General features: G+C 43.2%; 1 protein-coding gene across 1 annotated transcript; it reads right to left on the reverse strand.

Moving 5' to 3' along the window:
• Nucleotides 1–8,953: 8,953 nt before the first annotated feature.
• On the reverse strand, nucleotides 8,954–25,626 carry LOC119376561 (RNA-binding protein NOB1). The gene is made up of 8 exons (XM_037646353.2): nucleotides 25,449–25,626; nucleotides 25,224–25,356; nucleotides 25,011–25,147; nucleotides 24,877–24,942; nucleotides 23,267–23,491; nucleotides 21,267–21,364; nucleotides 19,794–19,935; nucleotides 8,954–9,245 (listed from the first exon to the last, which is right to left on the reverse strand). Exons 1-8 carry the CDS (start codon nucleotides 25,533–25,535, stop codon nucleotides 8,976–8,978), a joined length of 1,158 nt encoding a protein of 385 aa, XP_037502281.1. The 5' UTR covers nucleotides 25,536–25,626; the 3' UTR covers nucleotides 8,954–8,975.
• Between the last annotated feature and the right edge of the window lie 316 nt (nucleotides 25,627–25,942).

The raw sequence follows: 25,942 nt of genomic DNA on the forward strand, positions 1-25,942 counted from the left end.
CGTCATAAGGCTGATAGTAATGCTGAAGTGGTGTAGGTGTGGAGCTCACTCGGACTCGGGACTCTCCAAAGTTTTCCTCAACCGGACTCACTCGGACTTAGACTCACTAAAATGTTTCTCAACCGGACTCAAGCTCACCTAAATATTACTCACCCAGACTCGCGGCTCAATCTGAGCCCGAGTGAGTCGACTCATGAGTGCGTTTGCCGACCTGTGCTGCTTCCCAATTGTTTTTGCATTGTTGGTAGAACACATTCATGTGCTTCAGTTCAGTTCATATTGGGCAAGCATGGGCGCTTGGCGTAGTGTTCAAGCACGGCTGCTCAATAAAAAAGAGATGTGGCCTGCCGTATGGGTGCATTTTAAATGGGGGAACGCATGAGAAACAATGTTCTCAGATGCTACCGCGGGGGTGCTGCACATCAGTAAACTACGGCCACTCTTAAGTGAACGCCAGGGCGAACTCAAGCCAGCCCTCTAGCTTAGAAGTAGACATGCTTGGCCACGCAAGTAAGAAAATGTGTGGTTTCTTTTTGTTGCGTTGGCTCTGTCATTACATGCTTAAAGGGACCGACAACTGGCCAGAACGTGGGATTAGATCCTGGTATTAATGAAAAGACTGTAAAATATAGTGACCGATTCCAGCATCCTTTTCGCGTTGTGGGTAGGATTTATACTTTTAAATCGTGTGTAAAAGTAACAAAACCGGTATGTCGCGTAGCCTAGCGGAAAAGCCTTGAAGCTGGATTATGAGGTCGATCACTTTGCTGTACGTAGTCTGATGCTGTCATGAGTGCCATAATTAGTCCTCAAATTTAGAGTATGTATATTATTATCCAGCCCCACTCAATCCTGTGCTGCTTATGAGGTAAAAGGAGCTGCACGGTGAGAAGCGGTGCTGCCTTCGCGGCCGCCAGTGGACCATGTCGAGCCGCGGCGCATGCGCAGTAACTCGCCATGCTCGAACACGAACCGCTCTCGTGCTCACTGTTTGCAGCATATGTTGTCTCGTGTATATAATGACTTCATCTTTGCCGCAGATGGTAAAATTCTGATTACAAATGTTTCGTGGCATTTTCCACGTTACCATTCCGTGATTAGGCACTCTGACCAGTGAGCTTTCCATTGCGCTGAAGAAAATAGGTACCATGAAAATTGGTTGTCGGTCCCTTTAATGCGATCAGATATCTCATGGTAACCGTAATGTCATAAGCTGTTAGCGGCGATGCAGATAAAAAAGGTGCAAAGAGCTTGGAAGCTTATTCCATGAGCTCCCCGTAATGTAAAAACTCCAGGATGCCATGGTTACGAAATATTTCGCGACGTGACCACAAAGCCAGCAAGTGGATGCCGCAATCAAAAGCAGTCGTCTGTTTAGTTCAATATAAACAAGACGACTTCAAAGTAGGATTCAAGTGCAATGTGCTAGGGCCGACTTTCCACGATCGACAAGTGGATAAAAGTTTCGGACTCCTCGATGTCCACAACTAGGCTGAAGGATGTAGCGCTATGGTAACCAGCAGGCTCCATTGGTTTGTTGTTCTTTGAGTTTTCACAACATGTGTATTTCCAGTTGTCTATTTCTTGACAAAAATTTTAGTTGCGACCAGCTTCTGCTCTTCATGCTCCAATAGCCAGAACTGAATAAGTAGTATTTTGAATTGTCCCGCAGGGTCCTCCATTTCTAGGCAAGACGTGTTCTTTTACTGTACGACAAGTAATACAGCTAAATTTAAAAATTGTCTTCAATCCTGTGTCATTGGAAAATACTTATTACTGTAATGCGCAGTATCAACCAAACCAAATTAAGCAATTACATGTTACGGATGCTCTATGTTGAGCAAAATTTCTCGCGCTGGTTTCCTTTGAGGCACAGAAAGCAAACTCGAACTCTAAAAAAAAGCCTCTGCAATAAGGAAGTTATTGGTACACACAGCACCAGATGGAGCATTGGAAATGACTAAGCATATCAGCTAACAACAGTGGACCGTTTTTTGTTTCAGTCGCAAAAAAAGAAGCAAAAAAAAAACAGGGTCCCTCATGCATGTGCCTAAGGCTTCTCCATGGTGAAAGCCACGATCAGAAGGCGAGTGTCCAGGCACGCTAGCAGAGCATAGCATAGCCTTGCATGGTACAGTAAAGCAAGGGGGGTGGGAAAAGAAGGTGAGTGTGAGGAGTAGAGAAGGTGGGGGCGGGAGGGGAGAGTAAAGCATAGCATAGAAAAAATAATAAGAGATAAATAGAAAGAAAAGCAGAGAAAACGAGAGAGAAAGAAAGAAGAAATAGAAATGCATACAAAAAGACAGAAAAACAAAAAAGAAAGACACGAAGAAAGAAAGAAAAAGAGAAATAAAGCCCAGCTCCGTGCTTCCTTCATGCTTGGCACCACTAGTGCGAAGCTGCCTTGATTTTTTCTCAGATGCATGTAACATGAAATTCTCCCTTCACTTAAAATGTTTGAACCATAGAGTGTTAAGTGACTCAAACTGTTATACATTGAAGTGGCAATATAGTTCGAGGTGACTTATTTTGTGTATTAAGTATAGTGTGAAAGAGCCAGGTTTGGTTTTAGCATCGAGTAACAAAGTTAAGAAACTTGGATGACAAGAAAGAGGCGCCTCCTTCCTGTCATCTCAGTTTCCTAACTTTGTTACTTGGCGCTACAACCAAACTCAGCGATGAAGCACACTAGCCTGCACCGGCACCCTTGTCCAGTTAAAGAACCCATGTCGCAGTGGTGACGACGTTGTCCATGAGAGAAAAATTCTGATGGATGCAAAAGGTTCGAGCTGGAATCAAACCCAGACGCTCTGCATGGCAGCTGATTATTCTGGCACAGAGCCACGCCAGTACTTGAAACTGCTTTGGAAAGAGACCCTGTACAGTCATCATGTCGGGTGAGAAGTCACCAGATGTAATAGTGCGTGACAGAAGCGAACAATCACACCAGGTGGTAACGAGTCAGTGGCTTAAAGCCGCTCACCCATTACAAAGGACTCATACATAATTAGTTATCATTATCATCAGTCACATCATCAACAAAGTGTGGCACTAAGTAGACGTGCATATTGCCTTACAGATGCATAGTGGATACTTTGCGACTTAGCAAAATGGTGAATGATGGCCTAAGGGGTACTTCACAACTGTACTTGCAATAGGCACCCAGGAGAGTTCACAATGCGCGCAGACTTTCTTTCCTATGTGGCATGGTTGAGGTGTCTAAGCAAGGTATGGTAAGTGAATGAGAAAGCATTGCAAATGGGCTGATAACACTATTGCATTCCACTCTTAAAGGTGAAGCTTAAGTTACTAAGGCTGCAACAGGGGCTAGTTGGTATGTCTTCACCTTGTGATGTGCTGCCAGCTATGACACGAACCGAAAAAACAAGATGATGTACATCACCCTGTGTTGTCTCTCGTTTTTTTCGGTCCGTGTCATACCTGGCAGTGCATCACATGATGATGAAGCTTAAGCGTCCTTCAAGATTTTTTCTACAGTACTTTATGCATTTGAGCAACAGTATCAATTTTATTTTTTTTTGTTGTGCTAAAATATATTTGTAGTTGGCCATATCAGGATTTTGAACAGTTTTGTGACATTTCAAAAAGATAATTTTTTTTTTATACAAGTACCTCACGTGTTCCACGTGGGAACAATGAGTGAGGGGGGAGGGGTACATTTTGTTTTGTTTTACAAAGAGCGATCAAGACAAATGCAAAGTGAAAAAATAATTAGTAAACAATATGCTTGTACATACGCAAAGTCTTGGCTGCGCAAATTGAAACAACCAAACGAAACGGCAAACAATAACATTATACAATTTGAACGGTAATACATAAATATATAATACAATTGATGAAATATTTTTCAATGAAAGCCACAAAGTAAATGGGGATCAAGCATTACACAATATTAAGGGCGACCTATCCAGATTAAGAATCAGAAACTAGCCACAGTACTTAGATAAGATACACACCTCTAAAGTTCAAGAGGCAGTTTTTCAAGCAGCCTCCTAAAGATCTCGGTCTCTTTGATGTTAGCTATATTCTCAGGAAGATTGTTCCACGGTACAATGGCACGTGGTAATGTAGATAAATTAAAGGCGTTAGTGTGACCGTATAGACGCTGAAAACTGAGGTTATGCTGCAAACGACGGGAACATAGATGAGGTTTGAGAAGTGGCAAAGAAGAACGATGCTTGCTGATGATGATGTGACTGTATGCCAGACACATATTCCAGCCTGGGTGGATGAAATTTCAGAACCTAAGCTTGCATTTGTCAGCCAGCCTGGCGTTTTCAATACTTTTACAGTTTTTATTTGTATTTGTGTTGACCACAAGGGGTTAGGTGTTAAATTAGAGCCAAATTTGCAGGACATAGCTGAGAGTGCTTTATCAACAGAAAAGTTATGAATAAATCAAATATTTACAGCTGAAATTTATAACTTTCATTTATCAGTAGGCCCGTTTGATTCACCTGCTTTTAGTGAACTAGTTCAGGCATTGCTACACTCTACCATTAGTTTCACAGGTCCAACTGCAGTGCCCATTGCACAGCACTGTTCACGTGAAAAGTGCAGTAATTGATGTACCTGCAGTGATGGAGTAGTAGACGAAGCTCCAAGAAATATGGGCGTGTTGCTGAATGTTGTACACGCAGCAAGTGTACTGTCATGCCGCAACGACAGCACTCATGTCCATATGAGAAGCCCTTGAAAGTGTCTCAAAACATGTGAAAGAAACGCTTCAACTAATTAAAAGTAGTTGCTTGCCACCTCTTCATAATACAAATATATTATGAAGAGGTGGCAACTTCTTTTCCATCTTGCGAGCTTACATTCCAGCATTGCAACTAGACAGTCACACTCCCTGTTTTCACTGTCTAAATCCAGAAGCACTATGGTGGCTTGAAGAAGTTTTGGCAAAGAGCCACTGCCCAGCAGTTTTCTTGCAGCATGGCAACCACGAAGCTGACAAAAATGGTCATGTACAAAAGAATTGCAGCACATGCCCAACAACACCAGCAAGAACAAGCACATAAGATGCAAACACAGAAGCAGAAGAACTGCACAACATATTGGCACTTTTGCATTAGTTTCTAGAAGATACTGATGTGCCGCATGAGGTTGCATCAATTCAAAAATAAGCATGCCAAATAAATGTTCAAACTCATGTATGTTGACCGGTGTCCAATGGCATAGGTTCCCCCTTTGCCCGGAGGGATGTGGGTGGGTCACCAGAACTAACTGTCCCCGTGAAGGGGGCATAGAAAATAACTCCATCATTGTTTCGGTCGAACTATGGAAGTACGTATGGTTCATTCCAGAAATGTAATTACATGTCTAGAACAAAATGCAGCTCTTAATTGAGGCTGCAGACGCATGCGGCCCGGGGCAGTCAACAACAGAAATCCCATACAAAAGTACAGCACTGTACTACATGTATCCACCCGCGGCTTACCGCCACATTCGATATATCTAATGCTGCACTGTGCCACTGCAGGCGTGCTTCTCCTAACTGGCGAACAAAAACTTGCACCATTGGAAATGTTCATGCTGACGAATCGACACTGTTTTTGACAGATGCTGTCAAACACGGCGTTGAATTTGAAGGGCAGTGCAAGCCATGAAGGAGGAAAATGAGCATGTCTCAAAATAGTAACGGCTATTGCAGCAGACAAAACAGCACTGTCCAATGCATACATTGCATACCCTGATCCAATGTATACATTACACAAGGCGTGGATGAACAATGAGTATTAAACAAACATTTATGTGTTTGACGCAGTCCTGGAGTAACAAATCAGTAAATTCCTGTGTTTAACAATCTCAAGAAACTCTCCCAGACATGTGGAGTTTTTAGATAAGCATCAGATAGCCATATTTTTCAGAGAACCTATATATCACCTTTGTGCCAAAAGACACAGGACCCAGGTGGGTGGCATTTGTACAGTAGGCATCAATCATCGGGGTCCTGGTCCAATCGTCACTTTTCCTGCTTGTGGTCTCACGTACACAATGAAACAACTCCACGCATTCATGAACTTAGCATGCAGCCATCCGTTATACTATTCCTCGCAGCCCACGGCATCAATTGAGTTACAACTGCGCAGACATTGCACATTCTCCAACAATGAAAAACCAATTTGTTGGCACAATAACAAGAAAGCTCTCCACAGCTTTTATGTACTTTTATGGGTTCTTATAAATTGCATTTTCGGCAGTTCCACATTAATTTTGCACAGCATGTACACATATTTGCAGAAAGGAAAATTCACGCCCTTGATTTAGCCTTACTTGCTCCCATAAGCTTCAACTATAGTTCTAACACAACACGCACTGTGTCCTGTTTAAGGACCCATGACGCCAAAGTTGAAACCTTGCGATGTTTGTGTTGTTTTATTGTCCTGTATACGTGGGCACTTCTGACTGATAATTAGTGGCGAACATTAGTTTTAAGATATTTTAATTGGTTTTGAAGTAAGCTTGAGTGCTCAATTGAGTTGGCTGCACCTCACGACATTGCCACTGCTATGACGTAGATCGAGGGCCCCTGTGGCATTCCAAGAGTAAAGCAAGTATTGTTGATGTCACAGATTTGTGGGATGCACGCAATACAAGGTTCGTACAGGTTTCAAAGGAGAAAATTCAAGGGTATTCAAGGAATTTCAAGGACCTGTCGCACATCTTTCAAGGACTTAAAAATGGCATCCCAATGAGGATTTTTAACAGCGAAGCTGTCCTAGCTCGGTGTATAATGTCTGTCGTGACCCAATACTATCACCATCACGAACTGGCCCGCACTCTCTTCAACCTCTTCTGCTTCGCTACCAGGACACATGCACCAATTTCTCCGGCGTGGCCTGTAATAACCCGGATGGGTGAGAGAACGAGTACAGAGAGAGAGAGAGAGAGAAAGAAAGAAATTCTTGCCAAAAACAAATTCTTCACGAGGCAGGTTTTGAATCCGCGTACCCTCGATCCGAAGGCAAGCGTCCTAACCACTTGGCTATACAGGCACGCTAGCAGAGCACAGCATAGCCTTGTATAGTATAGTGTAGCAAGGGGGTGGGAAAGGGAAGTGAGCATGAGGAGGAATGAGAGAGAAATGGAGAGAAAGAAATGCAGAAAGAGAAGATCAATGAAAGAGATAGAAAGAAAGGGATGAAAGAGGAAGAAAAATAAGAGAAAGATAAATAGAAAAATAGAAATAAACAGAAAAAAGACATAAAATACAGAGAGGAAGAAAGAAATGGAGAGGGAAATAAATAGAAATAAACAGAGAGAAGAAAAAAAGAAAGAAAACTAACAAAACAGCAAAGACCAGAACTACATAAATGCTTGTCAGCTCTGCTGTCTCTTTAGCATTGTGCCTTTAGTGCAAGCTACGCTATGCCTGTACACATAGAAGAATTATTGGTCGAAGCATTTAATGATGACGAAGATCTTCCAGAAGAATTCCCGGTGCTGCATAGATGATACGATGAAGATGACGAACATGATAAAGATGACTACTACTAGATTCATCCAGATTGTGTGAATAAAACGGGTCTGCCACTGACACTGTCTTGGCGATTCATTTTTAAAAAATGCGGGAAGTTTGCACTAAGTCGCGCAAAGCTTGGCACAGCGAAGATGGTCGATCCTCAAGCAAAACCTACTTGCAACATAGGAAAACAAAGTTTTCCGCAAATTTGCGGTGAAATCGGGATCGGGAAAATACAGGACTGTAGAAATCCTTTGAATTAAGTGGGATTTTGAAATAACAGAGCTCTAATTAATGAGGTTTTACTGTATTATTAGTAGAGGGCGGATTTTAGGTAAATGTCTATTTTGTTCCTTGCACTCCTATCGCGCCATTTTGATATATGAGCATGAATTAGAGGTTAAGAAGGGCTTTTATAGTGTTCTTATAGTGCCTATAAATGCCTGTTTTTGGCGTTCGTGCCTAAATGCTTACAAATGCCTATAAATGCCTATTTTCAAAATTGGCGCTTATATGACCGCTATTTAGCCTCAATTTATGCTCCCGGGTGCTGTTTGAGACCGTTATTCATGTTACCGTGTAAGATTGACTGTTGGGAACTATGGGGTTCAACCTAGTCCTCTAGTTCAACCAACCAACAACCGCTAGCAGCAGTGAAGCGGGACACGCCGGCGAGCATTCGCCGTGGACTGTGAACTTTAGACTGCGCTGGTCCCGAAATTCAGGGGTTTTCAAGGACAGAATACAAATCCCAGACCGTCAAGAGTCTTGAAACTGTACTTTTCAAATTCAAGGGTTTTCAAGGTTTTCAAGGACATGTACGAACTCTCTAATGCCACGACTGGCACCCGGCAAGGGCTACTGTTCCTCACCCCTCTAGCTCCGTTGTCGGACTGCTCTCAGAGCAGTTCTGGCTGCTTAGACCAGGAATGCTTTTTTTTCCTGAGGGGACATGCGCTTAACAAGCTTAACTCATATTGAAGTACCCACATCGTTTCAATCTTTAACGCAAGCGGGGCCCCGATTCGAAAACTGCACTTTTAAAGTGACCAAAGCTTCAGTGCACGTTATCTTAGGCACTCCCCCGCTGTGGGGCACTGGTTTCTTATGGTTTTAGGCAGGTGTTTCGAAGTGACACAAAACTGGTCGCAATTAACAATGCCAGCATTAATTATATGATACGATAGAGCATTTACGACTGAATTTTGGGATTACCAGACACAAAGCTACAAATTACAGTAAAAAGCTCAGAACAAAAGTCTCAGTGTCAGGGGTCTGTTTAGCTGAATTATCACATTGGCACACATTTATTTCGGACAGCAAAACTAGAATGCTGGTTGTGCTGCGTTAGCATGCATAGAATCACATCAAGAAACTTGTATAATCATCAGCTATATTTATTTTGTTACAATATAAGGAAGCCAAGTTGCGCTGTCAGACACCTAATTAAATTATTTCACCTCATTGTGGGCTGCTCTTATGAGTGTGTTCAATTCCTTCGTTTCTTATGATTTCCTGTGTTGCGCTTTACTTGGTTGGGGTTTCGAGATCCTTGAGAACCAGCTCGCATGTGGAGGTGAGCAGAACGGGAATACACATCATTAATTTTGAATGGTGAGTTTCTAGAGAGATAGTCTGCATCCAGTACATCAACCCGGCTCATGGCCATTTTTGATAACCGGTTCTGTGGGACTGGTTGGTCTTCACACAAAATGGGATCTGTTGAATGTTTCCCTCCTTTAGGCATGGGAAGGGAGTACTGCAAAAGGAGAGTGAAGCCAGTCAGGGAACCGACATCTCAACAAATGCAGCTGAAAAACAATGTACAATCACCAATAGCTCAAGTAATAAAGTTGTAGGTCAGAATGGAAAGACGTCATAGCATTCGTGACTGCATAGCAGGCATGAGGATGGCTTGTTCAAATGGGGCAAGAAGATAAGCATCATTGATGCACTATTCGTTTCTCTTGAGTGCTGCCTAAAGAGTGCATGCCATGGCACCCCCAACAATTCTTTTGTAATGCTTTGGTTGGCTATAGCTTATGACTGTTGGGTTCCCATTTTGCAAATGCAACATATTACCTCTGAAATTGCTAATTAAAACTTGGCAAAACATGATTGTTTGTTAGCCATATTTGGCACAATTCCATGTTTCCTAACCACTACAAACGTGATGATATTCATATGCAACATACTTTGAAAATCTGATGTAAATAAAAGTACAACCTCTATAAGCATGCTAATTCACCACCCCCGTTTGAGCTCGGATTTTGCAGCAATTCCATTTTCCATTCTTTACATTCTTCACAAATAACTTGCACAAAGCTTCACAGTGACGTTTGGTATGATGAGCTATTTAGTGGCACAGATCATTAGAAAGGAATAGAACTGAATGAAAAGAATCCTTATAAAATGTGGTGCCTGATTGAGAAAGATGGTATGCTGATGGTATGCTGGATGGTATGCTGGTAGTCTGATGTGGGAAAAAGTGAGCAGCACTAAAAATTTGTGCAAATTTTGGGCAGCTTTTATGTGCGGATCGGCGGCCAAGGTACAGAGGTCTGCTGAATATTTTCTTCAGGCTTAGTTGCAATAACTGGAGCAGAGCTGCTGTATGCTGGGCTTCCATACATAAGTGCAGACACACGTTTTTGCAGCTTAATGAATTGTGCCATCAATTTCAGGCATTTCGCTCCTTAATTCGAGGCACCGAAGCTGCAGTGCAACGAGTAGTGACACGGGAAACTGAAATGACAGTGCATGCCTTGCATTGGTTCCTGGCATAGCTATCTATTTACATGCATTATGTGCTCCAAGCCAAGGAGGTTAAAAAAAAACTTCTGGAGTGGAGGTCCCCTATACGCGCCCATGCGAGCGGGTGAAGCCTGGGAAACCGGTTGGCAGCCATTTTGCTCCGGGCAAGAGGCAGCGCAACTTGAGCGCGGACAGCGTAATTGTGAGCTTCCGTGGGGGCGTTTCAGCGTGAGAACTGGATAGTTAGTGTCACTTATTTGGCCGAATTTTTTTGTTGTCCTGCAGGATTGAAGAAGGCAGTTTTTTACACCATTATACATGGGCTGAAGCGTGCATGATAACACGTAGAATTCCCTTCCAGCATTCCCGAAATGAAGCACATGGAGGAGTTAATAAGTGGTACATAAAATTTTATTCACCCCCGGCTTTTACACAACTTCAAAAGAAAAAAGAAGAATATACAATGTGGTTTATACGTGAATCGATAAAGCAACAAATCCAAAATAACTTCAAAATGCATCATAATGCACACAGTCATGAAACCGTATGAAACACGCGCCCTTAACACTTTCGTGACCGCGGAAAAATCGGTTGTTTTTGGCTAGTCTAGGAAATATTTTTTTCCTGCCAAAGAATAATAATTGATGCTAAAGTGAAGGGTATGAAATGATGGAGGAAGAGCTGGTCTTTCCAACAATATTTATTTCAAACAACGGTTTTATTTCTAATAAAATAAAAAATTATCAAACAAAGAAAAATGCATCAAAAAGAAAGATTCATAAAAACATCGATGCTACTCCCCCTGCAAAGGTTAAACATTAAAAAAATCGAAATATACGTTTTGAACGCAAAGCCCTCGTAGAATAATAGTGGAAATATAAGTTCTGTAAGTACAAAGATTATTTACATAAATACAAGAATATAGGCACTAGTGCCTATCATGCCACCGCGCGATGCAGGTTCTCGACGCGATGAAACAAAGGCTGGCTGCGCATGTTTCGGGAAAAAAATTTTTTTTTCTGTTCAGCTTTCCTAGCATAGTTTGCAGTTCTGGTATTTTTCAATTTTCCTGTGTATTTGTTAAAATGAACAGTGTAGCCTGTTCCAAATCTGCAAAAATTCATAATTGTACTCTCATTTGACCTCTTTCTCGCTCATATACTGCCGAATACCATACCGACCTTCACATTTCACCATTTTCTCATTCACTGAAAGGTTCCGACGAGGTTAAAAGATAGCGTAGAAAAATCGTTCATGTGTTGCAATAGAGAGGACACGTGCTGAAGATTCTCGTGGGATGCGACGGTCGTCTTCTTCAGATCTGACACACTCAAGAAGCCTTGAACCTTTTCCGTGGCATCACTGACGGTAGACGAAGGCCTGGAAATACGTGTCGTCGACCCCAACACCAATGCAAGCGCGGGACTTCAACGATTACCATGTACACATGGAGTGAGACGAACTTGCTCATCTTCTCTTCAGTAACCTCCCTCCGTGGATCCGTCCCTTTCACTGTATGTTGGCTTCTCGAAAGTATCCATCCACGCATACTTATCTGTGTAGTTGCATGTCTCTCTGACGACTTCTGCGGTAAAAAACAACGCGAAGACGCTGCCGCGCAGCACACCGGAGCGTTGGGTCAAAGTCCGCTGCACGCCGTCTTCGCGTCTTCGCGAAGAGAACTGCACTCTTTCTGCAGCCGGCGCCAAATGCTCCCGCCCGAATGAAGTTAACACCTTGCAGATAAGAGCTGTTAAGGTTAGAACACACCGGATACGTTTACATCGACGCGCGGCAGCGATAAAACGACCCGAGGAGAAGACGAAACTTACCGGCAGATAGCTGCTGATGTTCCGGGGAGGTTTGACGCACTTTCGCCGTCCGTATGACTTCGCCTGGCGAATCGAAGTCGTCTTTCGTGTCTCTGCTGCTACCATCACCCAGAGATTCCCGCTCATATTAATTGGAATCCGTCGAAATTCGCCGTTTCCGTGGAGCACCCACGAGCGGCGACGACGCGAAGTCTGAAACAACGAGCGCTCACCTACCCGACTGCGAACGAGCTTTAAAAATCTCCCCGCGGTGGAAAAAACAAACTCGCAAACAAAACTGATAAAAAACATGTTATTTTATGCTTTGTATTGCGTTAGCTGTCCAGAACCGCTCAGAGAGTGCCAAAACTTGATCTTGAAGTCATCGATAACATACTATCCCGCGGTAAACACAGCAAAAGAAAAGATACAAAAGCAAAAACAAACTCGACAATCACGAAAAAACATATGAAACACGAGTGATACGAAAACAGATTAATTGACTAGCTTGCTGCAGCTCTTGTTTTACATGTCTATAAATTTTTTGTCCTTAACCCTTTAATGCTGAATTTGAAAGCGCCGAAGAAAAAAATTGTTTTTCATTTTTGCGCAACCTTAACTTAAATCAGCAGTTGTCGTTAATGAATACTTTTAGGTAGAATTCGCGACAACCTACAGGGGCGTAGCCCTTCAAACCCCCCCCGAAATTTTTCAATTTTTGAATGTGTACAGTAGAATCTCGATGATATCCCGCGGGGTCACGAAAAATATTCGTATTAGCCGAAATCGATCACCGAAACACATGTAAAACTAGCTAGTCAGAGGCAAACTCATTTTTAGGAACACATAAAAAAAACATTTATTTCTTGCAGAAAAATCTCTAATGTCTTTCTGCTTCTTTTTTTTCGCGAAGTCACTCAGCAGACTTCTTTGAAACGAAACGTGTCGTCGCTGATTTCATCAGCGGCCATAACTCCTACGTCGAAGCGTTTCAGCCGATCACCAAAATCGCTGGAAAACCTCGCATGTGGCCTCCTCAACAATATCCTCCACCGTGCGCGCACCACAAGTAGTTGTCATCCGCCGTGCAGAAGTCTTCAGCTGTACACCCAGCTGCAGTTCCCAACCCTCAATTGGCTCTTCCTGCTCGCATGAAGAAGCCGCATGCAGACAATCACGAAACTAACCATATGAACACGCACCCTTGAAATGAAGGTCCAGCGTCAACACAGCAAAAAGTCAAGAGATACGTCAAAGCGACAGAAATTCTTCGAACAGGGCCGCCGTCATCCACGCCTTTTTGTTTGCGCGATGACTAGCTTGCTGCAGCTCTTGTTTACACGCTTCGCCTTTTCGTCTATAAAGCCTCGTCTTTTCATAAAAAATAACAGTCCTTAACCCTTTAATGCCTGAATTATGAAAGCGCCGAAGAAAAAAATTTGTTTTTCATTTTTCAGCTTTAAATAGCAACCTTAACTTAAATCAGCAGTTGTATTATCCAAAATGCAACGTTAATGAATACTTTTAGGTATGTCGCGAATTCGCGACAACCGGTAGTACAGGGGCGTAGCCAAGGGGGGGGGGTTGGGGGGGGTTCAAACCCCCCCCCGAAATTTTTCAATTTTGCATGTGTATATATACACGCACACATACAAATGCACGCACGAACATACATAAAGTATGGTTGAACCCCCCCCCCGAAAAAAATTTCTGGCTACGCCCCTGCAATAGTAGCTCAATATGTTCAATGCAACGCAATTATGGCATCGCCGCATCAATGAAGCAGATCTCTTCAGGGCGACGGAACTTGGCGTTGTCATTGTTGTTAAATGTAAGTTTGACTTTATTTCCTCCTACCAATCACGTGACATCGTGTCGGCCATCCTGTGTGCCCTAGACTCCGCCGCCCAGTATAGCCAACTTCTTCAGAGCCGACAGAATGACATGAAGGTGACGGCACCGAGAAATAGATCTAGCTCACCACGAGACAGAGCCAGTCCTTTGTTCGGATTTTTCTGCGTCGCAAACAGGTTGCTCTGCTGAACGATGTGTTCGGTGAAGGTGTCATAAAAATTCCTTGAAATATTCAATAGCAGCTTGGACAGTGTCACATTGAGGATGAGCGGTTTTCCAGTGTGGCGCTTCCCGCTGTTCTTGAAAGTCTTTTTTTTCCACCGCACTGCATGTTTTAGAGAGGCACTAGCTTGGCTGGTCTACCACATCTTCGTCTTCATCCTCACTGCTCGATGAAGACACTCGTGCTTCTGCATGAGGATCGACATCGTCGTCTTCGCTGTCACTGAGACAGCTGTCGTCACTTTTATCTTCAGGTGGCAAGCGCATGCGAAGCCTTTTTTTCCCATAAAATCAGCGAAAGTCTATCATGAACTTGTCATACCGGCAGTCATCACTGACTGACTCAAATGCCGGATGTCGCGAATTCGCGACATACCACAGAAGCGAGGATCGCGCAGGAAATAACGTACTTCAAAACAACGTGACATGTCGTGTGCAACCTCTTGTATGCGTGCACGCCAAAAAAATTTTATAGGAGATGGAACTTACGTTCTCGGGCAGAAAACAACGAAGACGTGAGAGCTGTTGCACGTGCTTCGCGCTCTCCGGCAACAGATACAGAACACTGGGTTCCAGCTTGCAATACCTTACATGCAATGGCGCTAGATGTCTCGTGCTGAAAGCTATGTTCGCCGCGAATACGTGACAGCCACCGGTGAAGGCATCAACGCCTTTCGTGTGTTACTTACCTAATTGGCGTCTTTCGGTATGTCGCGAATTCGCGACAACCGGCAGTAAAGGGTTAATTGTCAGCCGCGTTCTTACTCCGCTCTGGGATTTTTAAATGCTAGGCGTTTCTTAGCGAACCTTTGGCACATTCGGCGTTTTTATCTACAAATCTACCTACCTAGCCACCTACGCCGAGGTGCTCTCATGATCGCCTCCTTAACTTGGTGCAGACCAAGATCGGCATGGGAGGGTAAGAGGATTTGACGGATATGGCTGTCGTATCATGACATGAATAACAGGAAAATCCTGTCGCGTAGGTCGTCAAACCCTTTCCTCCAGACACGTGGCACATAGCCGTTTACCACTGGCCGTGGTGTACGGGTACGCGCCACATGTGATTGACAGTTTATATCTACCCAGGAACGGCGAAAACAGACATTGGTACTTTAAATGCGAGAGCGTTAAGAAAAACCGACATCGGGAGCGTTGACCCGACGAATGGAAAGAATAAATATTAAGATCACAGCAGGAATGTAACCCAAGTATTCTGTGTGGCAATCAAGTATTCTACCACAGAGGTACGTCAGGTATATAGACTGGTTTGGAAAAAGAGCCTATGCAGGCGTAATTTCGGTGCAATGTCAAGTGTGGTTGTGGTGCTGGCTATCTAATTTTGCAAGAAAGCAATGCACAGTACGTATGTACTCCTACGATACAGGCGTCATATCAGATTAACGTCTGCGGTTCCAGTGTTGGCTCCGCTTTTATAGCAGTGTAATAAACATTACATTTGCATTCCTCTGTTTCAGCAAGCTATATTGAAGCATTGCTCGACCCAGAGGAATACATTAACGAAAGTTACGTATCATATCCACATGATTGTACCATAATGTGCACTTAGTTTCGATAATACTGACCTATGTACTCTTACGTGAGGGCTGGCGTTACGCTGCACCATAAGTTACCCTTTAAACGCCAGTGTTGTCGACGTGCCTGGTAAGCCCACGATGTGGACACAGCTACTACACTTACAAAAACACGTTGATCCACCTCGTAACACTTGGCTCACAGCCATAAAATACAGCATAGAAGTACTCGCTGACTGCTTCGCACGAAACAGATTTCCACAACGCGTGGGATCTGCTAATTTTCTTCTGGTTGATTTCTTTTGAAATGTGGTGAAGCCTGATTTTACAGCGAAAGCTGTTATCAGATCACAACGGCTGTGGGGTGGTTGTCCGTTGCCGCCGCCGGTGTCCGTAACTACTATCGCGAGAAATAAGAAAAATGAAATAAATAATAATGAACAGGCTCATATGGGATTTGAAGCCCGGTCCTCTCTATGGGAGTCGAGTATTCTACCACAGAGCCACGCTAGTGACTGGAACTCCTTTGCAAAAACATCCTTACAGGCGTCATGTCGGGCAAGGAATTGCGTTAAATGTGTAATATAGCGTGTCAGAAGAGTAAAATAACCACCAGGCGTCACATAATGCTAATTGCGCAACAAGTGACCGGATCGTTAATTGCTTCAAATCCATTACAAAAGGCTCGGCCATAATTCTTCATCCAGCAACCACAGGCAGCATCAACAAAGTTCACATAATGCCTTACAGATGTGTAGCGGGTACCTCGCTTATCCGCAGAAAGACGAATAATGGCATAGTGATTGCTTCCGTACTTCACAAAAATTATGAATTGCGGCGTAGTGGGTACCTTGCAAGTGTACTTGTATTAGTTCCCCCAAGAGAGTTAGAACGGGATCTAGAAAGGCTGCTCTTCCAGCTTTCGTTGTGACTGTGCTGCGCGCAGGCCCGGCGTTTTTTATGTACAGCTTGGCAGTCTTCGACAAATTGTAAATGTGGTTATCGAGTGGATCGCAGTCCAAAAAATGATACATCCACAACACTCGCTTGTCATCAAAAGAATGGAGAAATTTGCCATGGAACTTCCGCGTGGGCTCAAGCGACGACCCACACGTTTTCTGCCTGGAGCAATATGGTACTCCACTACAGAAGTTTTTTTTCAACCTCCTTGCTCCAAGCACATCACTGCGATTTCACCTTAGTGCATTACCATCATTTATACTGCTGCAATGCGCTGATTTCGATATTCATGTAGCTCCTAATTGGGGAAGTCCGAGTTGCCATGGGCAGTTCAAAGTGCCCTTCTTGGAATATTGCTTTCACATGACTTCCTGAGCCCCATACACTTCACTCATTCCTATTTTCTAGTTAAACACCTCATTTTTAATTCCAGTGAGGCCTCTATTAGCATATTTGGGCACATTTAACCCTTTGAGGGTCGAATTTTTTCGCGAAATACAGTAAAAAAATGTGTAATTTTTTTATTGCTGAAATAAATTCTTCAGACGATTCTATTTTAAAAAAATTGTCGAAAATTTTTTTCGTGACCATAAAGTGACAAAAAAAATAATTTTTGCTGTTACATACGCATGGTTTATTCGTAGGAAAATCAAGCAAAATCCTAAAAAAAACTTTAACAGTTTCTTATAAATAAAAATTCTGCATTGTATTAAACATAGCTCACAGACATACAAAAATAAGCGCACCAGAGTACTGTTCCGGTTAAAAATGTTCGTGCTCTAAAACTAAAATCTTTTCAACGTGTGATAGTCTTTGAAGCATGACTCGCCGCACACGCTTTTCACATGTCGCTCCTTGATCGTCATCGGAGTCTGAACTCGTCAAAAAATCCTCGTCTGACAAACTGAAATCCAATGAATGAGATTCTGATTTGGCACTTGGGGAATAGCCCGCATCGGAAGAACCGCTGCTCGACTCACCGGCAGCAGAGCAACCGGCACGCGCTTCCATAGCGTAACCGAAGTGCATCAGTGAGCGCACGGAAGAAAACTCTATGGTCGTGCGCCCATTCGGAAAGCAAAGCGAGTGAAAAAGCTACAGTAATCCTTCGTCTTATCGCGAACAAGGCGTAGTTAGTTTTTCCGAGACCTCAAAACAGGAAATGCAATCACGGCGGCGTCGTTTGTACTATAATTTAGCGCCGCACGGAAACAGATGTAATCGCGCCCCGGGGAGCAATAAACGAGAGAGTAACAAGCGGTCACCCTTTGAGAGATTAGAAACCAAAGAGCCATCAGCTTTGCGGGCGCAAGAAGCGAAAACCACCCAAAGGATGAAACCGAAACCTGCTGGACCGCACGTGCGCGTTCTGATGAGATTTCCAGTTGTTATTTCAATCCTTTTATGGTCCCTCTGGAGTTTATTCTGAAGAGCACCAAACGAGTAAAAACTTGTCTTCATTGAAAGTGGTAACATTCGTACACCATTGACACCCTTCACTGGACTAAACAGAATGTCGAAATACAACTTGTGTGCAGCTACAGAGTTCCATCGCAGGCGACGCACAGTTCCTTCGAAGCTTTCTCATTTACACTCCACATGTACTCATGCTGCCACAGTTAAAAAATGGCACATAAATAAATTGTTTGGATGAGTTCTAACAGTTGCCATATAAAAAAGTCATTTATGAGAACTAGGCATCTGTCAATGCCAGGTAACGAAGTCCACAAAGCATGTTTAGTCTACTGGCCCCGTTTGCTGGCGTGGCAGTGCATGTGTGCTGGCTTTTCATGAAATAAGCATTACAATATGCTACTCACAAGTCTTTGGCAAAGCACAAACACTGTCACAAATTACCGCACCTGAGTGCAGCAGAATGCAGGATTGAGTGGCGCAACACATGATGACTGCGTTAGCAAAACCTTGGCCACCTGGCTATTTACCTAGCTTCCACTTCCCTAAAAAACTTGGCCAAGTACAAATACTTGGCAATTGCACTCAGTGGCTCAGCAGCTCTAGTGCAATTCGAAGCCCTTTTGCGATTTTGAGGCAGCAAGTTGAAAACGTAGCAGTCTTCTGCGAATGGCGCAGCTGTACCACCCCTGAACATTATATCCTGTCCTATTACTCCTTTTTGTATTTAACCCAAAAGCGTCGCAAATACTTGAGTACAACACTATTCCTCATTTATGTTAATGACACACATTTAAACTGGCATGGAACCAGGTGTTACAGTGAGGCTCTTTGCAGACTGTGTAATATACACACTAGCTAATAAAGTGGCAGACCAAGTAAACCTCAAAGGGGCCCGCCAACACTTCTGAAGAACCTCTTTTTTTTTGGGTGTTTAGTGTAGACTGATGGCTGGGGATAATTTTAGCATAGGTCAAAGCATCGATATCTATTGATTTAGTATTTTTGCCTCTTTCCGCACACGCGGTAGGCTCTTGATTGTTGTTGAAGCGGTGCAAGTAATAGTCTTCGTTGAATGACCTTGTAGTTCGTCATGCAGCTCACCGAACAACCCGCGTAGGAGCGACCGTGTTTCACTGCCCTTGCCGCACCCCGAAATCCCTTCTCAGAATGAGAGGAGGGAATGACATGGAATGTAACTGTAAGGAACCGCAGACAAAGCCTCACCAGTCTCGCTTCAAAGCAGTTGCGCCCGCTCAAGTTCTGACAAGTCAGGCGTCAGGCATCACATTTGTTACTATGGCACGAACATCAACAATACGTTGGAAAGGACAAGCAACAATGGTGTGCCACCCCCTGGCTACACCACTGCTGTCCGTACTTCAGTCTACGCAACCCACGAGTAAAAAATGGGGCGTCGATGAGTGTAGGAGGGCCCCTTTAACAAATCCTTGGAGAATATTGGCAACCGGTGTAATAAATATGGCAGGCAAATTAACACTGATAAAGCAATGTGCATTATGATTAGTACTCATAGAAAGGCATCTCTCCATTTTGAGTACAGTACCCAGAAATTGAAACCCGACCTCATTTTTTTTTTTAGGTAGAACAACTGCTATGAGCAAGTGCTCGTGATAACTTTGTCATGTCACTGAAAATCTGGCTGCTAAATGTAACGCTGGCTCTGATGTAAGTGTTCGAGTCAAAATTACGGCAATATGACACGAACTGTAGACACTGGAAATGAAAGCATCTTACCCGTGTTCCACGAATATTTATAGGTCTTTTGTAGTTTATGTAGAGCTTTGTAGAGCCATCCTCTGCTACATCCACTGAGACGCGCTTCAGCGTCTTATTGCCACAAGCCGGACAAAACTGTTTGGTCATTACTTTTGTAATGCTGCAATAGGAAAGCATACAAGTCATCCATACAAGGCTGACTTCAAACAAACATGAATGGTCACCTTGAACACATTTGTACCTGGTGCGTCTTACGACTGTGGCACCCAAGATAACTTCCGATGAAATAGTAATTTCATTCATGTGTACACTCAAACCTCGTTATAATGAACACGGATATAACGAATTATCGGTTATAACGAAGTAAATGAAGAATAGTCTTGTCATAGCTACAGTGTTACAAATAAACATTTATAACGAATTTTTGGATATAACGAAGTTATTTTCGTGGCAGATGCGACTGTTATAATGATGTTTGAGTGTATGTAATAAAAGCTGCATACAGAACTATAGTTGGGTACACCTTAAGAAGGCAGCTGACGCCCTACCAAGATGACCGAAGCGCGCCAACTGATTGCCTCCGCGATGTGACCACATGACTGCGTTCATGTGCTACCATTTTGCAGCACACTCAGCCATGCGTTGAGCCAAAGAGCCTTACGCACGGACCGTCAACCTATCACTTATCAGGGACAACAGCAGTTCCTTTCCCTGTGCCACCATCACAAATGCTGACAATCTGTGAAGCCGACGCCAAGAGCCATGGTCACTCATTCCGCCACGGTCCGCGCACACGGCTCTTCTGCTCGAAGCATGGTTGAGAGTGCTGCAATACAGCAGCACAGTTCGCATTCAAGCGAGTGCCACCGCGAATGTTGGCACTTGCTTGTTGGAGGACCAGCAATGACTGAAAGTTGCATCTGTTGTGGCAAGGTGTGGTGGTTCTGCTGCAAGTTCTCATACACATGCCAGTGGCGGTCCATGGTACTGAATACGATACACTGACATCATCCTAGAGCTACCATGTTGGAGCACCACTACAGTGGGACATTGTGTCTTATGTCATGTGCAAGCCATCTTGTGCTTTACAAGCTAAAATGCTCCACCCACAGGAGCCGCTTGTCATCCACACCGCCACTCTACATGCGGCTTGTCGTGGTCATTGAGTCTCTGTTCATATGGGTCTGGTCACACTGCAACACACGTGCTTACTTTGCAAACTCATGTTTACTACAATTCATATTCCTCCTAAAGCTCCTAGCCTTCGTACAACATTCCAATTTGTCGTTGTTGCTTTCATAGCTTTACCCTTGCGGTGAAACAGTGTCTTAAAATACCTCCATATCTGTTTCGAGATGTAAAACTGAAGTGTGATGTCCTGCAAATGACAACGAGATAAGACCATACAAGCATGTACAAGCAGAGTGCTGCAAGAATGTTTTACGCCCGGGACAGCATGCAAAAGTATAATGAAAACATGCATTTGCTTACGTGAAGCATGCATGGCAGCGCAGGACGAATGTTCTTGCATGCCTGATAGCCATCCCATCAACAGAAACAGCTTTTAGACCCATCTGAATCAGAACATTCTTAAAAAAAAAAAAAAAAAAGAAAGATGTTGATGCCTTTAAGCAATGAAACCTGCACGAGCACAATTTTAATGACATGCAACGCCTGTACAAAATGTAAGACAGAAGACTGGGCGCACAATGATGACAGTATTATTTATAGAAGAATTGGGTAGCAATGCAAGGAATGGGACAAAATGGCAGAGAGACGAAGCGCTGTTACCCAATCCTTCTAGTATGCATCAACTAGCACAAGTTAACACCTTACTGACAGTGTTTTTTTTTTTCTCAAGAACATTAAGTTGCTCCCAATTGAACCAGACATGTTTGGCAGACACAATAATCGATCGTCCATCCATAACTAGAGGGCTTGTAAACAGTTCTATAATGTATGCCTCATCTTTACATTGACAACATTCGCATCCACATGAAATATTAATGCCTATGCAACATTATGTGTGGCTTTCAGTGATCAATGAGTGCTAGATGGCTTCCAAGTTGCAAAAAGCTGTTTTCGTCCTGCGTCTGTACATTAATATGCAAATCCAGTACCACCAAGGGGAATAAAATGTTAGGTTATTTAGAGCATCTTGACACCTGCCAGTGTTATTACTAGTTTAGGGCACCTTCACATAACGTAGAAAAGTGACCAGTCAGAAATGTTGGGTATGTACTCCTTCAAGAAAGAAAGTAATGCCAACAAAGGAAAAAAAGGTGTTTACCAGAGACAGAGACCTGGTACATATATCTGAATTTCTATGAATAACAAAACATGTTCTCTTTACTCCACAGTACAATTTGCTATGCAGTTTTCTCAGCTACCCATTTGTAAACAACCCATGTACAACTTTTGTGCAGTAACACGCAATGCTTCTTCGTACTCCCAGCGCTCATATGAATGGCCTTTTTAAGGCAAAAGCCTTAGATGCCTTATCAAACGCGAAAATTGACCATCGGCAGCGACAGCATGAGTGATGTAAAAAATAATCATCACATGACGACGCCACAGATCGTTAAAATTTGTGACATCATCATGGCATCATTATGACCTTATCACATGACATTGTCACTTGGTCAAAAGTGGGCTGATCACGGAGGCAGCGCAATACCAGGCGAGGTGCAAAAAGCTTGCAATGGCTCCGATCATGGAGGTAGTTCAAGACCACGTTAGGTGCAGAAAGCTTTCGGAGGGGGGCGGGGGAGGGTCACTACATCGACCGAGAAGAAAAAGAAGACAGCTTTCGCCTTCAAGTCATCTTAAGCAATGCATAAGAGGCCCTGCGAGTTTTTTTGCTAATAAAAAGAGCTATAAATGTAATGTCATTACTGACCATGAACCTGTAGTAGCTATGCACAACTCCCAGTGAATTAACTCATTAATTTGAACAGGTCAAACATTGGCTCACACAGAATACATAAGCAATGAAATCCTGGAAGAAGAGAGAGAGATGTGGATGAAGTAAGCTCAATTAAGAAACTGCAGTCATGCCAGCTTGAACAATCATCAAAACAATGACAGTGTTTTCACTTCACACAGCAGGAGGAGAAGAGAGAGAAAAAGAGAGAGAAAAAGAGAGAGGGGCAAGCTTTTGCTTTTGGAGGTAGGTCGCCAGACTTTATATAAATCTAATGTGCACACCTAAACATTTCATGTTTACCATTCAGCACTTAGCATGCAGAAATGATAATGGCATGGAGCGCTGGCAGAAAAGCACCACTGCACCCAAGGACCATGTCACTGAGTATTTTGTCTGGAATGGCTATCTGGTACAGCTCTAGTTGATGGTCACTGCTTTACTAAAAATGCATCCATTTCATGCAAATAATGAACTTAGCAGCAAAACCATATGCAACATTATAAAACAGTACCAAAGTACAGCAACATCTTAGTTGTAAGCATGCCAACAAGGTTATGTTCCATACCTGAACAGCAAAATCTGTTGATATACATGCAACTGGTATTGGCACCTCTTCCAAAGTTAACAAGCCCATTTCTTTCTTTATCTCTGTGATGTTGCTCGGCGTAATCCACTCATCATCGCTTGAGTCTTCTTCTGCTGAATCTATTCCATCCTCACTGCAGTTTTCCTCATTGCAGTCATCCGGAGATGCAGCAGGCTCCACAGGCTCAGACTTTTGTGCATCTGCCTGTAAATTATTGATACAACAATGTTAGAGCAATAGGTACACTTTCACAACATACAAGTGATATGATACACTGCCTTTTAAGATTCCCTTACCAAACTAGCCACTACAAATGTGCAAACCCACTGCATAGACCATGCAGAAGTGACTGCATCTGCACTGTATAACAATGACATACACTGCAAAAGTAGGTGACCATTAAAATAGTAGCATGTGTATCCTTCGTTTCAGAGTAGCTACTGCCTCCACGAGTAGAGATGACGTCACAAATGCCACCTTTGCACCACAAAACTTGCCCACAGCGTAAAAATAGCCAGCAGCCAACACAAGCATGCAAAACCAGGAATACTGCACAGACACACTGCCCATCAGGCATTGGAAACAGTGCCTGATGGGCAGTGTTTGAAGCATGAGCAGAGATTGAAGCATATTCATCGTTCAGCAAAGCATGAACACTGAATATGCTTCAATCTCTGCTGTTACTAAATCATTTTAAAAAATTCTCGTGGTAAAACATTACCTGGATGGTGCTTCACTATATAATATACCTGAAATTGCAGGTGGTGCCTGGTGAGGAGACCTTATAGATCCATTACTACCAGGAAGGTAAACAGTTCAAACTTATTCCATGCATTAAAATAAAATATGGTTGCTGCAGTGACTAAAAAAGGAGGTTCTAGAAATTTCGAAAGAGAATAATAGCACAATGGCAACATATTGTGGAGCATGAAAACGTCAAGGGTTCGAGCTGCACCCAGTTTCCCCTTGGAATGGCCAGGAAGAGTGCTCCTTGCAAGGTTTCAATGATCGAGCCAACGCGTCAGGATCCACTGCCAGCAAAATGTTGACTGCTCGTTTGTTACCCGTAACTATGGTGGCTTGGCTACTGTCACTGTGCTGAACCACCATAGCATTTTATGGTGAAAGTGCCGGCCAAGAAATTGATTGATCAATCATGCCTTGACAGATGAGACGCTATATACTGCAGTTCACCAAATCATATTAAAATAATATATATATATATATATATATATATATATATATATATATATATATAGGTTTCGAAAGAATGTTCCTGGCTATTGGTTTAATTATATGAAAGAAAACTAGTCACAGTGAAAAACATAACAACATTTATTCTGAGCTTTCGGCCGGGGACCGGCCGAAAGCTCAGAATAAATGTTATGTTTTTCACTGTGACTAGTTTTCTTTCATATATATATATATATATATATATATATATATATATATACTTATTTATGTGGCTGCAACACCACGAGTCTTATATTAAACCTAATTACAGTGAATATTTTGTAATAAATAAAATGCTTATCACGAACAGCAAACAAGTGTTACACTAGCATAGAACCTTAACAAATTATACTTACAACCGCGTGGGTGCCGAAGAAACCCGGAGAAGAAAGTGAATCTCTCGGGGCCCCAGTTCTCTGCACCTACACGAAAGGATATACATAAAAATTTGCCATTCTTACGAGCGGAAACTGGCTAACTGATGTGTTACCTCAATACTCTTCGGTTTCTCGGAAAGATGGTCTGTCCCCACGTGCTCCTTCTCCAACATGTACGTGAGAGCAAGCACCTTGATGTCAACTGCTGACAAACTTGGGTAGTCTCCAGTGAGCTTAGAAAACTCCGTCACTGCAGTAAGTAAAGTGTAATCGTGAGCACGCCAAGCCGCTGCATTGTAGAATTGTCAAGCGGTCTGCTAACTCACTGATCTTTATTGCTTCCGGCGATGGAACTCTGTAGTTCAACTTATACGGAAGAACTTGGAGCCTCTGTTTCGTCGCTTTGTCCTTTATTTCACTCACAACTTCGGCCAGTGTGTAGATATTTTCGCCGATTTCCTGGAAAATAAATTACAGTCATTACATACCACACAGTGATTACAAAACTGCCTCTAGCTACAATCGCAAACAACAATCAACTCTTTCCATACCTGCAGAGCCGCATTCTTTATAAAACCTCCTGAATCAACGACCAAATGTTTCACGCGTGCACTTGATGACAATTTGACAGGATCCATCACTGACACCGGAGCGTACACCGCTGGCAAAACACGCACAGACTGCACACGTGAAATACGCAAAACAGCTACTGACTTGCATCTGGCTTGGCTTAGGAAACTCTATGGCTGCTACTGACGAGGCGCCGCGTCACGGCCGGTGAACGTATATTCGAGTTTATGGCACGTTTATAGCCATATTATGTCGAAGTGGCCGAAGTGTAGCAGACGAGCTACTGCCGATCGCCTTTGCAGCTATGAACACAAATTTATTTGCCTGTCGGCAAGGGCTACATGTGTCGTATTTTAACCTCCTTGGTCGTTGTTGCGTAGAAGGCGCTCAACTTTACTGAAAAGAAATATTCTCTGCTGAACGGCCCGACGAGCAGTTGCAGCTTGGTCGGCGCGTTTTAGACATATCTTGATTA

This window comes from Rhipicephalus sanguineus, chromosome 1 (assembly GCF_013339695.2).
Source record: "Rhipicephalus sanguineus isolate Rsan-2018 chromosome 1, BIME_Rsan_1.4, whole genome shotgun sequence".
Taxonomy (NCBI): domain Eukaryota; kingdom Metazoa; phylum Arthropoda; class Arachnida; order Ixodida; family Ixodidae; genus Rhipicephalus; species Rhipicephalus sanguineus.

Excerpts from the sequence above, each read along its gene's own strand:
- LOC119376561 (XM_037646353.2), bottom strand. The coding sequence starts at position 25,535 with ATGGATCCTGTCAAATTGTCATCAAGTGCACGCGTGAAACATTTGGTC. Across the intron at positions 24,943-25,010 it reads AGAAACCGAAGAGTATTGAG|GTGCAGAGAACTGGGGCCCC; the intron begins GTAACACATCAG and ends CCTTTCGTGTAG. Across the intron at positions 19,936-21,266 it reads CGCTGCCATGCATGCTTCAC|CATTACAAAAGTAATGACCA; the intron begins GTAAGCAAATGC and ends TTCCTATTGCAG.